Source organism: Hylaeus anthracinus, unplaced genomic scaffold, assembly GCF_026225885.1.
Source record: "Hylaeus anthracinus isolate JK02 unplaced genomic scaffold, UHH_iyHylAnth1.0_haploid 12001, whole genome shotgun sequence".
NCBI classification, from domain to species: Eukaryota; Metazoa; Arthropoda; class Insecta; order Hymenoptera; family Colletidae; genus Hylaeus; species Hylaeus anthracinus.
This window is the reverse complement of record NW_026534348.1, coordinates 2,916,157-2,932,624: the sequence shown is the minus strand read 5'-3', so window position 1 is coordinate 2,932,624 and position 16,468 is coordinate 2,916,157. Positions and strand designations below refer to the sequence as shown.

Genomic DNA, 16,468 nt, shown 5'->3' with positions numbered 1-16,468 from the left:
TCGGGCAGTGTCGTGCGCAATAAGCGCAGTACAGTCTTGGGCAAACGTAGGAAGCTGATGATTATTGTCACGGTCAGCGACGTTCTCGCTTTTGACAAGTGCACAGAGGGAAATCATGATAATCTAAGCGACAACGCGAGCGTTGCCTGTGAAGAAGTTTAATCGTAGCGGACGTTAAGATGGTGGAACCAATTTTTGATTATCAGTTCCGTCTGATACTCATCGGCGACAGTACAGTCGGGAAAAGTTCGTTGTTGAAGTATTTCACTGATGGGAAGTTCGCAGAGGTACGCAGCAACTGTAACCGTTTCGTCATCGCGTTAGAAAATTGATTTGAAACGAATACAAACGGTATTACGACTCGTCATCGTGTTACTTTTCGTTCTCTCGACGAGCTAAATCGCAGGTCTGGTTTTTCGAATGATCTAACGATTTTATTTCGATAATCTAGTAACACAATTGGAGCATCTCCAATTCTGTGGTTTAATAATACCTGTTATCGATGAATCGTTATCGTTTGAAGGAAAATAATGTCAAAACAACGATATTTTGAAATCATTCTTACAACCTGAACAAATCGATTTTATTTCTTATTTATATTTACTTTTCATATTGCTAATAGGTTAGTAAACAATTAGATTCTCACACCATTTGGGTATAAAGGTTGAATTGAAGTCTATGATATCTCTGTGTTCTGTGTCATTTATACATAAGTAAATAAGATTTTAAAATGTTTATATATATTTACAATGAATCCAGTTCCAGATTTTTTTTTTTTTTTAAATAAGGAAAAGCTTTTTATCTTTTACAATTTCTCTTTATGTCATATATTTGTTAAAAGTATTAAGTTAATAATTTAACTGGCTTAATTTTGTTTAGCTTTCGGATCCAACCGTTGGGGTAGATTTTTTTGCCCGGTTAATCACAGTTAAAGATGGGACAAGAATAAAATTACAATTATGGGATACAGCTGGCCAAGAAAGATTTAGGTGCGTCAGATTTTTATTATGTTTTTTATAAATTGCAAATGAAATTCGTAACACTAATATTTTGTGTTTAAGTTCTTTTTTTTTTTTAATAATTAACTTTGTGCTGAAAGATTATGTAATCTAATGCTATGGTACTTTGTTTACTTTAGGTCAATTACAAAGTCTTACTATAGAAACTCTGTTGGAGCACTGCTTGTCTATGATGTCTGCAACAGAGCCAGTTTCGAGCATATTCCTCAATGGATGATGGAAGCTCGTAGACATATTGAACCACACCGCCCTGTATTTGCATTAGTAGGGTGTAAATTAGATTTGGTTACCAATGGAGGCAGGCGAGAAGTTTCAAAAGAAGAAGCTAGAGCCTTTGCCGATCAGCATGGAGTACATCACATTGAAACCAGTGCAAAGACTGGAGTTAATGTTGAGGATGCATTTCGAACAGTCACACAAGAAGTTTATAATAGAATACAAACTGGGGAATACAAGGTAGAAGATGGTTGGGATGGTATCAAAACTGGATTTGCTAGACCCGGTGGTTTAGATTTTAATTTAGTTGAAGCAGAACCAGCAAAAACCTCTTGCTGTTAAGTCAATGTTTAATTTGTTGAAAAGGACGCTTTCTAGAATGCAGTGGATTTTATTTACGTACATCAATTAAATTCCTCCAATGAAAATACACTGAGATTTTTATAATATTAGTTTCAATTGATAAACAAACTAAGAATTATTTTAATCTAATAAAATTGCATTCCATTGCATTCTTGTTTTAGGGAAAAGACTAACGATGAATATATACTATGTATAAGTCTCGACTAGACAGTTTTGTACATAGCTTGTATAAAAAAATCAATATATATCATTGAAACATATAGGCAATGATCTAGGAGTGTTTTCTATCTCATTTAAAGGACAAAATACATAAGCGCAAAAAAAGTTTGTTTATAGTATAAATTTAGCTAAAGTGTTTTTACGTATTTTGTCATACAAAAACTGTTCTGTTACACGGAGAAAATAACGGCTGTGCTTCTTTGTCAAAAGCATTAATTGTGTAACAAAAATACGGAAAAATATCAGAAAATTTCCTGAAAAAAGATATATAAATCTTCATTTATAACATAAGATATTTATTTACACTAGATCAAATTTAAAACGAAATTTTCAATATAAAAATGAAATTGCAAATTATATATTGTACATATATAAATTATTAATGAAACGCTTATACTACACGTGTTGATTTATCATTTCTTAAACACTAGCAACTTTTTGTTTTTAATGCCACAGTTTGTGATAATGTTATGTATACACGGAGAGCCAAATTAATAAATACTTCACTATTGTTCATATATAGTTAAAAGCAAACAGGATAATAAATCGTTACTTATTATAACATTTTTAACTACAGAAACAATATGAAATGAACAATGATATTTGTGTTCTGATTTTAGAAAATCGATCAGAAATTGATTCTATACATACTACATCACATGTTTATGTGAGAATCTTGTTCAAACATCTTGTTGTGAAATATTATATTAGCTAGTATATCTTAATTTACCTTAATATGAACCGATAAGCAATTGCTTTATTATATTTTTATCATAAGATGTATTATAAAGGTGCCAGATGAGTATGAGGCAAAAAAAGTTTTTTATAATGTAGTCTAATATATTTCTAATATAAACATTTTTTACCAGGTTGTATGTTTTACACTTTTTCATATCTATCTTTAAAAACAGAACACCAAAATTTCCTTACTTCGAGAATATAATTGAAGAACAAAAACATTTGCATATTTTTAAGACAGAAACAAATTAATGAGGGTAAATTCGAGTACATAAATGTTATTTATAAGACTTGTGTATCTCTGTGCGAGTTTAATTGACTAGGAAGAAAATATTTATTTACATACAATAACATTATTGTATGCAATGTATAATACTTTTCAGGACAAACAATGCACTGAATCTGCATTTGTATAAATAAAGAGCATAAATACAGCATGAATAGAATTCATTTATGAAGTTTTATACTCATTAACTGTGGCATAAAGCGAAAATACGTAGATACTTAAAAAAAAATGAACAAATATTATATAACTTGTCATCAACCTTGTATAGCTCTCTATACAGGATATTTATCTTTTAGCTAGGAAATAGTAATGAAATACGTGTGCAGTGTTGCAAAATACTGATTAACAAAATGAGTTGTTATATTTATAAGGAATGTAAATTTTTTATATTAATATTATCCAAAGTTGTAACAAGTTCCTTTACGTTTTTTTAACAATTTCATGTAAATATAAATTGTCAATTTTACTTTGAAGTTGTAAATTGTTACAAATCTGTGTGCTACATTGTTTTAAACGCGCGTGGGCTCGAATACATCGTGAAATATATAAATTCCAACCATTTTCTCATAAAATGTATAAATTTATGGGTAATTTGAAATTTGTTTAGGTACATAAATCTTTGTACACTACACATTTATATATAATCATGTTGAAAAATAAACAATATATCATAGAATTCTATATTATTTTTCTATCATTTATTGTATGTAGTTAATGGTATCACTTTCTGTGAAATAAAATTTGAAATAATATTATTAATAGTACATTATTTACACTATACATAAGACTGTAATCAGAAAAACAATTTAAATATCGATAACAGATGGAATCTCCTATTTAGTATACTATAAATGAAAATGATTTATTTACGAAATGTACAAATAGCAAAATTTCACGTATAATTTTAAAATATTGATCTTCTTACTATTTCTAATGAGAAACATATTTATAACTTTCATTTATATACAAGTTATAAAATAATTTAAAATGTTTCAAACTATGAGTAATAAGTAAACATAAATTTATCATGCTGCCTATATAATCCATGTATGTCATCTTTCATACATGGAAAAAATAATTTAGTAATAAAGTACTATGATAATAAGTATTTTTTTTCCTCCCAAAGTAATAGTAATTATAGTAGTACCTAAATCTTTAATTTAATTAAAGTCGTAGCATTGGTTTTTTTTCAGAGAAACAACATAAAAAAATTTTAATTATACAAAAATAAAGGAAATATCTACTTGATATAAAAGATATGCCCATGAAAATTATACTATAGATACTTATATTATTTTATAATTTAAGTTAAATTATATACATGTTTACATTATAGAGATATTAAACGTTTTACAAGAACCTAGCAGCAGGTATAATATTATAAATTACAATTTATTACAATAACGTAATAATTCACATTAATTCCCATTGATAAAAAATGTGATTTATAATATAAACATTTTGTTCAATTAACTTGTACATTATTAGAGATGTATGAAGTAGTACTAAAATGTGTTTGTTTTAATAGTCCAATTACAATTCGTTAATCGATAAAACATCTTTACTGTACATATTACAAATAATAATCGCATATTAAATTGTTCATAAAATTATGATTACAACAGTCATAATTTTATACTTTATGAAGCTAAATCTTAAATATTTATACTCTTAATAATTACGAATTCTTATTTTCCAATAGTACTATGCTCACTATTTTGGAAGAAAATGTAAATAGTTTAATTGTATTTAAAGTGACTAGAAACGTTATTACTCCTTTCTTTTCTTGCTATTATTATATATTTCTTATTTTGGCAAGAATTACGTAATGCAAATGTACGAAATCGTGGACAGTTTCTTAGAAATACTATATTTACGATATATATATATACATATAATATATATTTATACGTATATGTATATATATAATAATACTTGTGTCTAAATAATACTTTCTAGAATTATTTATTTGTACAGTATAACTTAAGCGATTTAGCTTAGGTATTTCGTATTTACAAAACAATTTACTACATGAACTATGTACACAAAGGTAATCATTAGGGAAGGGGGAACTAAGTTTATATGACGGTAAATAGCAATTCACTATGAATATGAAATGACAAGGCATCTTAGTGGGATAAGTTATATAGTGAACTAGGAATATTATAAATAGAAATTTGAAGCAGAGAAAATTGTCTATAACTTGATTAGTTTAACGATATCCCATAACTAAAGCTCTCTTTCAATTTCATTTTAATATGAAAGAATTGAGGCCTCATTTACCAGACACATGGAGTTCATTGGAATCTGTATTGTTGAATTTAGATGACTTTAACTAAAAGTTAGCATACTAGTTAAAATTCCGAATGGAAGAATCTATGAAGAGAAAAATATGAAATCCTCTTATAAGGATTTATTAAGATATCGAAACGTCACATTATGATTTAATCATCGATAACCAATAAATTACTGATAAAAAAATGAAACTCCTAGATTATATTCATATGCGGGTAATGGAATGTGGAGAAATCCAGCTGAATGAATGCATCTTATAACGATACTTTTCAATTTGAAGGGAATTGAAATGTAGTTAGTTTTATGAATAAAGAACATGATGATAAGAAGAAAGGATGAATGGTTAGTAAGTATAAGAATAAAGACATGGATTCAGAAACATACGTTTACCCTAGTAATCACTGAATTCATGCTGGATGAGTTGAAACTTCCCGCTCCCTTGTCGCATAAAGTGAGGCTCGGAAGCGTCTGTAACGCAGTAAACATGGAAGTAATGTAGAAAAAGTTTTAAAAAAATGTGAAGAAATCTTTCTAATAACAGATACCAACCAATTTTTAATTTCGTCCAAGTGCCTCATCTTGGAATGTCCTCTCAATGATCTATGATTGCATGTGTCTACTTTAAAGGCAATTCAAGAAAAAGTTCTGCATTTATACAATAAGTGAAATATTAATTTGCAATGGATCACTTATTATAGCTTTACTACTCCAACGATTCGCATCCAAATAAAACGTACTCTTCCCTTGATAACCAGAATGGATTACCCTCTATGTATTCGGGTGGAGTTTTATCTGAAATAATGATTCACGTGGAAAACTTAGATATTTAATTATAATAACATGAATAATTATAATACAAACTACTTTGTATGCTTACCAGGATGTACAGCTAAAGGCACGTATGTGGAACCCATAGCTACATTCCAACTATGTGTACCAGGACAATTTCTCACTTCCAAAATTTTGCTATGTTCAGGTAATATTTCTTGTAAATCTTTAGTTAGTCTTAATTCAAAACCTGAAAGATCTGTATTGCCTCCGGTAAGTAATATGTTCGAAAGGCAATCATACATTAAATCTTCAGATAAACCTGAAGTTACATCCTTTATCACTTGCGGTAAACCAAGATTGATGTACATCATTTCAGGAGCAATATATAATTCCGAACCCAAGGAAACTCTCTGAAAAATATTTCTACTTTTATTCCAGTTTTCCTGAGACTTCGCAATCTCGTAAATATAAGTATGGAATTTGCTTACCCAAAATTGTTTGTAGTCAGCATAACTATCAACTCTAAGATTAATATATTCCCTAGATTTTTGTCCTACTCGCTTTTCTTCATTTTTAATATTATAACTTAGTCTACATCTTTCTTTGACCGCTAACGTGTCCAAATATGTTATAGGAATTTGATGATACTCTTTTGGTTGCCAGTGCATAGCTTGTTTTAAATGATAAGCTACATGCCAACCACCTACAGGTAACAACCTCCAACGTTGCGGTATAACACGACCGCCAATCACAACAGCTACCGTTGTACTAAGAGCTCCACTATCAACAACCACGCAAGTTTCTACGCTCAGCATCGCGCATGCTGCCAAAGGTTTTGGAACCAGACATACTCTATAAATTTTATAATTATATTTGTATAATAACTATAGTTCTTTGTTACTTAAAAAAATGTATTCTTTATTTATGATATTTTTTTATTATACCTTGCTACTTTAACTTCTTGGAACAAGTAGTGCAATAATTGTTTCCTTAATGTTGGATGCATAGCTAATGGTTCACAGAACATGAGCACCGCATTAGGTTTTCGTAATATTGATGTTAAACTCATCTGATGAAACAAGTGATCAACAAAAGTCTTAAGAACAGGAAATGTCCCATCGCTTAATAATGCCTCTGCTGGACTAACAACGTCGACGTTTGGAATTCCAAGTACTTCAACAGTATCAGTGCAATATCCATTTATAAGTTTCTCATAAATTGGATTTGGTCTTGTGTAACATGTTGGATCATTTTGATTCGTAATTAATCTCGTTTTTTCTCTGTATAATTTTACAGGATTACAGAAGACACAAAATGGACCACTGGGCCTTGGAATTTTAGCAGTTGCTAATTCCGATAACTTCAGTAATTTCAATTTTTTAGCCAATGATTTTCCATCACACTTTGGCCGTACGCTACCACTCGGTACATTTTGTGTTTGAGTCTGCTCCAAATGTGTTTCATTGTTATATTTAGGTATACCAAACATCGAGAAATGTCTTCTCAATCCAAAATTTGGTATAATAACCCATGTGTATTTATTTCCAATTTCGATTACAACTTTTGCACTGGAACCTTCCACACAATTTCTTTGACATGTGTAACCGCTGCAGTGATAACATTTTGGGAAAGGAACATTCTCTCCTAATGTGATTACCATATGTAATCTATAACACATCGCTTTGAAACTGACACTAAGCAGCTGTAAACACTTTATGTCTGGAAATCTAAAATGTACTTTTGAAATCAATTGTAGCCACTTCATTTTCCTATGAAAAATATGAACAATTTTTAATGAGTAATTAAAAGCAGTAAAGATGAGCTATAATGAATTTTACATATAATAATATATAAATTTTTAAAAAATCTACAAGCAGCAAATCATTTTTACAAGGTCTGACAATTGGAAAATTGATTAAAGTTCAGAGTAAATTGTAATCTCTTATCGAAAATTCGAAGTAACAAAGTTTGATTTACTTGTCAATTAAATTATTGAATTTCAATGTAAGTTTGACGTAAACTTAACCTCAAACTTACCATAGATAGTCTGTATCCGAAGTTTTTCTCAAGTATTTACACGTGCTACCGAAAGCAATAATATCAGGTACATCGCAATATAATAAAATTTTAATCCAAATTTCTTCGGGGAAGACCGCTGGATCCATAATTATTAATAAAAACGATACAAAAAGTACAATTAACAGTTACTAATATAAGATTGCAGACACTCCCCAGAAACGCCGAATACGCTAGTCAAGTTCAAGGTTACAATGGTGAAAACAGTGAATCAATATGTTATCAACGGGTGGTACTTCAATAAGAATTACTATAGTAGCTATTGACCATTATATAACTGATAATGCATGGTATTACACATATGAAAGTGTTAGGTAGTATGCATGGGAAAAACATCATAGATGTTATCTTACGACTGTAAACTGATGCACAAATTAAATATTTGAAGTTTCCGCGAGTTGAATTCAAACAGTTGTAAAAACATTAAATAATGAATAACAATTTATTCGCAATGTTCATTCGACTGGAAAATTATTCAAATAAGCTTTTATTTGTTCGATATGAAACATAATTTAGATTGGAATTTTGATAAATAATAACAAGGGTTGTTTACTTTTTATCGCTGACTTCAAGTAATTCATAGAGACGAGAAAACACGACACATGTTTATATAAAAATGAATGATTTAATACAATATTTATAAAATCACACTGTAACTTTGCATAACCTACATTAAAAAAATAATATTTGTACAAATAATACTGACTGTAGTTGTTTTAATGCCATAATTCGGTTATATTTTTACTCAGGAAGCAGCAAGAAGTGCTTCTATGTAAGGATTGTTATGAGATAAAGCTTCTTTCTTAAATGTTGAAATTTTATCCTTTAAATCTTCATTGGACAAAGATTTATCTAATTGTTTACATTTGTTAACAAATTCTGTAATGATCCTTTCAGCTTCCTGTAACATTATTAATAAAGGTATTGTTTAAATAATATTCGATAATAATACATAAAAATACATTAAAATGTTAATATCACCATGATAATTTTTTGTTTCTTCTGTGGATTATCAGATCCCTCAAAAACTGAAGCTTGATAATCTTCAAGTTCTGCTTGCTTGCGTTTAGCGAACTAAAATTAATATTAATCGCTTTAATGTCACTAGAAAATATCGAACTGCATACAAATTTATGAAAAAACAGGTTTACATTTATCACGTCTTCTGGGAAATTGGCCATTTTAGCAACATGTATCCCATAACTCTGATCGCATACACCTGGTTTTACTTTGTACAATAAAGTTAACTTATTGTCATGGACAAGAGCAGTAACATGTTCGTTTTTAACAGAGGGTACTTCTTCCTCCAATCTAGTGATTTCATGGAAATGTGTGGCGAAAAGGCAATAACATTTAATATCTTTCGCTAAATACCTATGAAAATATTACAGTTATGTATTTATGAATTATAAGTAATCAACGAATACGTTCATTAGCACAAGCTTTACGACTTACTCTGCGATTGACCATGCTATACCGCATCCTTCATAAGTAGATGTGCCTCTGCCTAACTCGTCAATTAATACAAGAGAATTACACGTTGCCGTCTATAAAAATTTACATCAAATTTAGAGTACTAGTTTTTTCAAAATTTTGGTTTTTAGTTGTTTCAATTTACCCTCAATACAGCGGCAGTTTCTATCATTTCCATCATGAATGTAGAGAGTCCTTTTAATTGAGAATCATCAGCACCTACGCGGGCTAATATGCAATCTAGTACTGATATTTTTGCTTTATCACAAGGAACAAAACTTCCAATATGTGCCAATAATGCGGCAACACCAGCTGACCTTATGTAAGTGCTTTTACCTCCCATATTTGGGCCAGTTATGATACAAAAATGACACTGTTCTACAGTTTTGATAATCAGCATAGTAAAAGAAACCTCGATAAATTACATATAAATGGGGTAAATTTTAATCGTCTACAATAATAATAAAAACCTTACCTCTTTTAAAATTGACATCGTTAGCTATATAGTCTACTCCTTCTTGAACTTCTAAACATGGGTGTCGAACCTGAACGAGACTTAATTCACCTGCTTCACTGGGTAACATTTCAGGACGTACGTATGGTTTATTGGCACTCACAGCAACAGAAGCGAAAGCAGTAAGTACATCAAGACTAGCCAACACAGTTCCAATACTTTTTAATGGAGTAGTATAACCGGCTGTATATATTACAAATATTATTATAATAAACTGTGGCTAATTCTAACAAGATTGGAATAATATACAAACCTGCAATTTCAATTATTTCGTCCACAACCTTTTTCTGTTCTACCGTATACTTATTTCGGGCAGCGATGTAATCGTCATTCAAGGAGTTTAATTTATCACTTCGAAATCGCACGCCGCTTTTATTAGAATCCAAAATACTGTACTGCTTTTTATTTCTTAAAACTTTCTCATCCTTCAATGTAACGCGGAAGTAATAACCAAATTGTTGATTAGATTCTAATTTTAATGTTTTACCACCTTCGATCGAAAGATCAGCAGCAACTTTACCTAACTGTGCTTGCAATTTTTCTTCCACTTCGTCCATAGTAGCTTTTAATTCTAATATAAAATTAACACATTGAGTAAAATTTGCATAATTAAACACTACAAGGAATGAATACAATGACAACATTTTATGTGGACACCTTTTAATTCATCCTCAAATTCTGGTCGAACCAAGAAATCTCCTTTTTCAGCAGCATCCAAATCAATTGTTTCTTCGATCATTTGTTGATATTTATTCATATCTTTAACAAGTTCAATTAAGGGATCAGTAAACATTGTTTGTAAGGCTACTGTGTTTACATTAGATAGCTGGTCTACTAGTCTTGGTAAATGTGATGTACACACGTAAATTCTGAAATGGAAAAAAATGTTAATAAATGTTGAAGTGTAATATAAGCGATGCGTAGAACTTTCCATGCGAAATTCTGCACTTTTTGCGCTCAACATTAGGTATTTCGATGAAATTTGATTATGATATTTATTACATATTTCACTTTTACAGTTTACCTACTTGTACAAATCCTGTAAAGTAGCTTTTTTACTGGATAATTTTTTTGCGAGTACTTGTAAATCTGGTACACGCCTTAAATTATCTTCGTTTAGTCCAGATCGTAATTCATTATCATTTACTAATGCTTCGACAATGTCGTGTCTCTCTTTAATAAGGGATAAATCTTTAAGGGGTTGCCTGATCCATTGTGCGAGAAGCCTATGGCCTTGAGGTGTTCTACATTTATCCAAAAGGGATAATATACTTGTAGGTGCATTTCCACTCAACGCAGATAGAGTATCAGCACGCGGTTCGATGTTAAGTGCTTTCATGGCAGCTGAATCCAGTTTTAAATAACGTGATTGTTCTATTTGGTCCATGCTAAATTGATTTAAATTTCCTTCATCTGACGTTAACTAATTAAAAAGATTTATATTAAATTATGATAACAACAATATTCTACCCCTACCAATAGTACGATACCTACATCTAAATATTTGATAAGAGCAGAAGTAGCTGACATAGCAAGATTTAAATTGGTTTCAGGTAGAGATTGTACATTTTGTTGTTGACCTTTTTTGAACTTTATTAAAGTATTTAAGTCTTGCATTATTGACTCGTTCGAAAATTCATTTTTCTTTCTTAATGTGACCATTATATTATTTCGTTCCATTAGCTAGAAAAATAAGCATAATTGTTCTGTTCCTCAATAATTTCTAATTAACTGATACTAATAAAATTATTTTTACATAAAAAGAATGTCTCATCCAGATACCTGTTTCAGAGTTTGAAATTCATGGCTACCTTCGCCTTGAATTAATAAACATTCTTTAGGAGCTAGTGTAACAATAAGAGACTCCAGATTAGAAAATGATTCATTATCTTGAAATTCACATACAGAAAATAAGGTTGCAGTAGTATCTACGCAACTTAAACCAACGATCTGCAAAACGTAAAATTCAATACACTTAGTCACGAATATCCTCTTGGAAAATTTATAGCGAAGCTGATCGTAACGACTTACTCTGGATTTTCCATCCATTCCAAGTTTCACAGCTATTACGCGTACGCTAACTGCGACATCGTTATTACCAAATAATACATCCTCAAACTGTGTTAAATTGCCAGGAGAACCTTTATATTCTAATACCCAATTTTGATTTTTTGCAGAGCCCTGATTCACATAAACTTCTATTCTATATTGTTTCACTAACAATAAATCGCGTATGAATGACTCAAAATGGTTTTTATTAAGAATAACACCCTCGATTTTGTATGGATCTGTATCGATAAAATTTGTTTTCCTCATACATTTTTCAAGCATTGAGATTAAATGAAACTTTAAGAATTAAATTTGAAGACTTACCCGATCCCAACATTTTACAAACTGCTGTGGTTTTAAAAACTTCTTGAGCAGCAAATAAAGCATCGCTACCATGCAATGTGTAATAATCAGTTCTATTAAAAAATCGTATAGTTGTATTGAGTTTCTGAAACAAATAAAATTTCAAAACTAATTTCAGTAATTAACTACGTGCAGCGTGTTAAATAATTCTTTGCACCAAGAACTACAAAACATGAGCTTGTTTTTCCATGTATCCTTGACCTATTTATGTAAGGTTTCCAGAAATAATAGATGCGATATGCAAGCATTATAAAGCTGCATGTATTGTCATTTTACATGAATATTCTGTTGGTTTCCATTTTTCTCCACACATATTTTTGGTTTATTTTATATTGTTGTATATGTACAATAATTGAACACATACTACAAGCCTCAAACAACTTAAGATGGAAACTAATAATATTGTAAAATTAAAAATTATGTCATTTGTTTTTATAAATGTTTATATTAAAACTCTTGTCAAGTGTCAGTTCATAATGGCATAATATTTTGTAATAAAAATTAAGACATATAATTATTGATAACATGTAAATTAACGTTGATTTTTTACCAAGTAACATTATGTAAAATATTTTAAATGTAATTTCTAGTTGTACAAACTAGAAAACTGTGACAAATGCGACTAAATTATAATATTACATTACACATTTCCAAGAAAATGAAGAATCTTGTTGTATATCTGTAGGTCAATGTCTATCTGGGGGTCAAAGCATCATGAACTGATAATGTAACGTGAACAGTTTCAAGGAAATCAACTATTTTCTTCAAAATATTTGTCAATTTTGAGCATTATACGAAACAGTGTGAAGCTTTTGGTTAACTTTTTTCTTTCCAAAAATGTTAATGTGGAAAATTATTTGAAAGTTCAATAAATATTGAAATAAAAAATAATTATTTGTATGATATTAAATTTAGACTCAATTTACTGATATTATAATCGCTTTTATTTGTTAATATTGATTACTATAAAAAACATGAATTATAAACAATTAGGTGGTCAAAAATTGTGAACAATTCAATAGCATTAATTTTAATGACATTATCTGGGAGGTATTATTCATCATTATTATGACAAAAGATCACAGTTCATGTTCCAGGAAGGTCAGTCAAATATGTTTTAAGTAGGCCATGACAACCATATTATGAAGAGTACAAATATGTATAATACTCCAATCTTTCAATTTGTGAACTAGATTTAAAAATAAAACAGATATAAAAAATACTTTGGTATTTAGAAACAAGTAAAACAATAACAGTTTAGATCAGAAATCAGAAGAACATTCAGACTCATTGATGTCCTGGTGATAATCACCTTGAAATTCTACCTATTATGAAATAAGAATAAATTAAAACGTCACAACAAGGATGTTACACATTCAGAATGACTTCAGTGATGACACATCAAACCAATAATGGAAAACCATGTATAACTATTACCTGTAAGCATAAGACAGTATCATGTATAGTACTTTGTTAGACATGGATGCAAACTAGTGTAAAACTTATTTTTCTTAACTTAGCTTTAATATTAATATTAATACACATTAATGATAAATAGAATTTCCAGTTTATAATTAAACAAAAAAAAATAGAAAAATTATTAATGATTGGTATAATTCTTTTCTATGATATACACTGTACTTTTTAAATATTCTGTTCTGAATATTTTAATCGAGATATTATCATATGATTTATTATAAATTAAATGAAAAATTCAATAGACATAAAACTTAAATTAGATATGGCGAATATTCATCAATCTTTCTCTTCACAGAAATTAATTTATTACTGTGAATTATTGATACCGATAAGAATGGATGTAAACTGGAATAAACGCATAGCAAACATTATCATCATGCAAGAATGAAAGAGAATGTTTTCAGATGGTGTGGTAAAAAGAAGGGGAAACCAACATAAATGGAATTGCTGCAACCTATGTGTAGTACATGTCAATCTTTTCTGCCACAGAGAGCATCCCAATCATCAATTATCCTACACGAATTAGTGAATTTTGGTCTTCTGTTATAAGGTAATTATATGTTTAGTTTTAATTCACAATATACCTATAGTGTACATTTAATTGTAAATATTACTAACAATGCAATATTTTTTTTTTATAATAAAAAAAGTACAAATTATATTTTTAAAGAGTAAAATATAATTTAATTCACAAAATGTATTTAAGATATGTTTATATTTATATTTAATTTAATATAACTATATATATTTATATATTCTTTTCCAATGTAATGTATCTGACTATATTTTGCATTTCACAGACCAAGTCAGTAACATGACGATACAAGGGATTGTCATTTTATTGGTATCAATAACACAAGTATTATCTGCACCAAGTGGATGTATAGAATCTTGTAGCCATTCTATCAAACACTTCCAAGTTGGTTCACAAACATCTGGTAGCATTCAAAATCATGATTTAACGCAAACTTCAGCGCGTTTAGAAGGACTTGACTATTCCAAACCTGGAACTTGGTCAGAACACAATGACTACAATACGGATAATGGAAATGGGAAAATACATGAAGAACGGGGTCAATATGTTGATGGTTCCAAGACGGTAAGATACTACAAGAAGAATTATTCATCATCTTACAATACAGGATACCCAAGTGGTGCAGAATTATCGGAGATTGAACAGGAAAATAGACACGGTGTTTATGTACCTAATATGGAAGAAAACATTAATTCTCAAAGGACATATGATCAAGTAAGTAATATTGGATCAATGGCACAACATAGTGGAACACACAGTGAACACAGAGAATCATCGATCATAAGAGGCAACGCTCGTAGCGAAAGGCTCGAGGATCTTGGAGAATATGATACTGGGTCGAATACGCAAATCTCTCAAAACCCCTTTTATACTAATACACAACCTGGAAATTGGAGCAAAGTGGATTCATATAGAACTGATGGAGGACATGGACGAGTGTTTGAAGAAGAAGGTCAATACGTAACAGGACCTAAGAAAATTCGTTATTACAAGAGGAACTACACTTCCAGTTCTGGCTCATCCAGTGGTATTCCTACACTTACGACAAGTAGAATTGGAGTACACAACTTAGACAGAGAACTAGAAAACTTGCAAAGAGAAATTGAGCAAAAATTAAAACAGATGTCTGCTACAACAAACATGGCGTCTAGTAATATTGCACAAACAAATATTAATATGCATGGATTGACCAGTGATAGTCTTCATAATATAAACAGTAATGTTCATAGAGGTCATGTCAATCATGGAAGCAGTTTATTTACGACGAATCATGATGATGAACAAGACTATATACAGCAAACAGATACTGATATTGGACCTTATAAAAGTCCTTCTCAGAATATTAAAGATACAAGAAATTCTAATATGTATGAAAACCACGAGGTATACACAACAAACCAACAACCTACAATAGGACATATTAATGTACTTAATACTGGAAGGAGCAGTTACAATAAAAATATATACAGTGGAGGAATGACACAACAACATAGAGATAATCTGCAGCAAACAGAACTTTTGGATAGTCAGCAGAAAAAGTTTGTTGATGATAATTTAAGGCAGAATACGTACAATCTAAATAGCCCAATAAATTCAGACACAGGTCGATTTCCGCATTACAAAGAACAATGGAGTTCTTCTAGTCACATGCAAGAAATTTCACGACCTCAACATTTTGCAGATATTCCATACATTAACGAGCAGAATGCACAGTACAACAATAGATATAGAGAAAATAGTTTTCATTCCGAGCATCAATCAAAATTAGGAAAACTGATGTCTGGAACATTGGATTTAAGTCAAGTAGGAAATAATGCAGACTGCACACATGGAACAATTGAGCATGTGCACACCAGCTCTCAACACCAAACAATGTACAAACGTGATGCTAAATCTGATGAATCCAGTTATACACAAGAATATCCAACTAAGCAGTTAAGTCAACAACATCAAGATTTCAGTGCAGGTGCAAATGCAGATATGATCCAACAAACAGATCAATTCGATGATTTTACTCAACAGACTTCTGGAAAACTAGAGTTTGGACAGCAGTCACAAAGTACTTATCATCC

General features: G+C 30.2%; 3 protein-coding genes and 1 pseudogene across 3 annotated transcripts in view; 2 read left to right on the top strand and 2 right to left on the bottom strand.

The window, feature by feature from the left end:
- The first annotated feature begins 144 nt into the window (after positions 1–144).
- On the top strand, positions 145–2,218 carry LOC128890928 (ras-related protein Rab-39B). The gene is made up of 3 exons (XM_054149942.1): positions 145–287; positions 880–989; positions 1,139–2,218. Exons 1-3 carry the CDS (start codon positions 180–182, stop codon positions 1,575–1,577), a joined length of 657 nt encoding a protein of 218 aa, XP_054005917.1. The 5' UTR covers positions 145–179; the 3' UTR covers positions 1,578–2,218.
- A 1,457-nt stretch (positions 2,219–3,675) lies between these two features.
- Positions 3,676–8,431, bottom strand: LOC128890922 (uncharacterized). The gene is made up of 6 exons (XM_054149933.1): positions 7,945–8,431; positions 6,852–7,676; positions 6,396–6,759; positions 6,014–6,317; positions 5,686–5,928; positions 3,676–5,604 (listed from the first exon to the last, which is right to left on the bottom strand). Exons 1-5 carry the CDS (start codon positions 8,070–8,072, stop codon positions 5,840–5,842), a joined length of 1,710 nt encoding a protein of 569 aa, XP_054005908.1. The 5' UTR covers positions 8,073–8,431; the 3' UTR covers positions 3,676–5,604; positions 5,686–5,839.
- A 142-nt stretch (positions 8,432–8,573) lies between these two features.
- LOC128890921 (DNA mismatch repair protein Msh2) overlaps positions 8,574–16,468 on the bottom strand; it is a 10,260-nt gene continuing 2,365 nt past the window's right edge. Inside the window, exons 3-15 of the mRNA XM_054149932.1 lie at positions 12,344–12,467; positions 12,002–12,258; positions 11,753–11,920; positions 11,465–11,653; positions 10,999–11,393; positions 10,628–10,839; positions 10,224–10,541; positions 9,932–10,153; positions 9,602–9,834; positions 9,439–9,530; positions 9,135–9,357; positions 8,965–9,057; positions 8,574–8,884 (exon numbers count right to left, since the gene is read on the bottom strand). Of these exons, the coding sequence (XP_054005907.1) occupies positions 8,729–8,884; positions 8,965–9,057; positions 9,135–9,357; positions 9,439–9,530; positions 9,602–9,834; positions 9,932–10,153; positions 10,224–10,541; positions 10,628–10,839; positions 10,999–11,393; positions 11,465–11,653; positions 11,753–11,920; positions 12,002–12,258; positions 12,344–12,467 (2,682 nt within the window). The 3' untranslated portion in view covers positions 8,574–8,728. The remainder of the gene's footprint in view (positions 8,885–8,964; positions 9,058–9,134; positions 9,358–9,438; positions 9,531–9,601; positions 9,835–9,931; positions 10,154–10,223; positions 10,542–10,627; positions 10,840–10,998; positions 11,394–11,464; positions 11,654–11,752; positions 11,921–12,001; positions 12,259–12,343; positions 12,468–16,468) is intronic.
- The window catches only part of LOC128890919 (putative uncharacterized protein DDB_G0282133), a 3,992-nt pseudogene continuing 1,781 nt past the window's right edge, over positions 14,258–16,468 (top strand).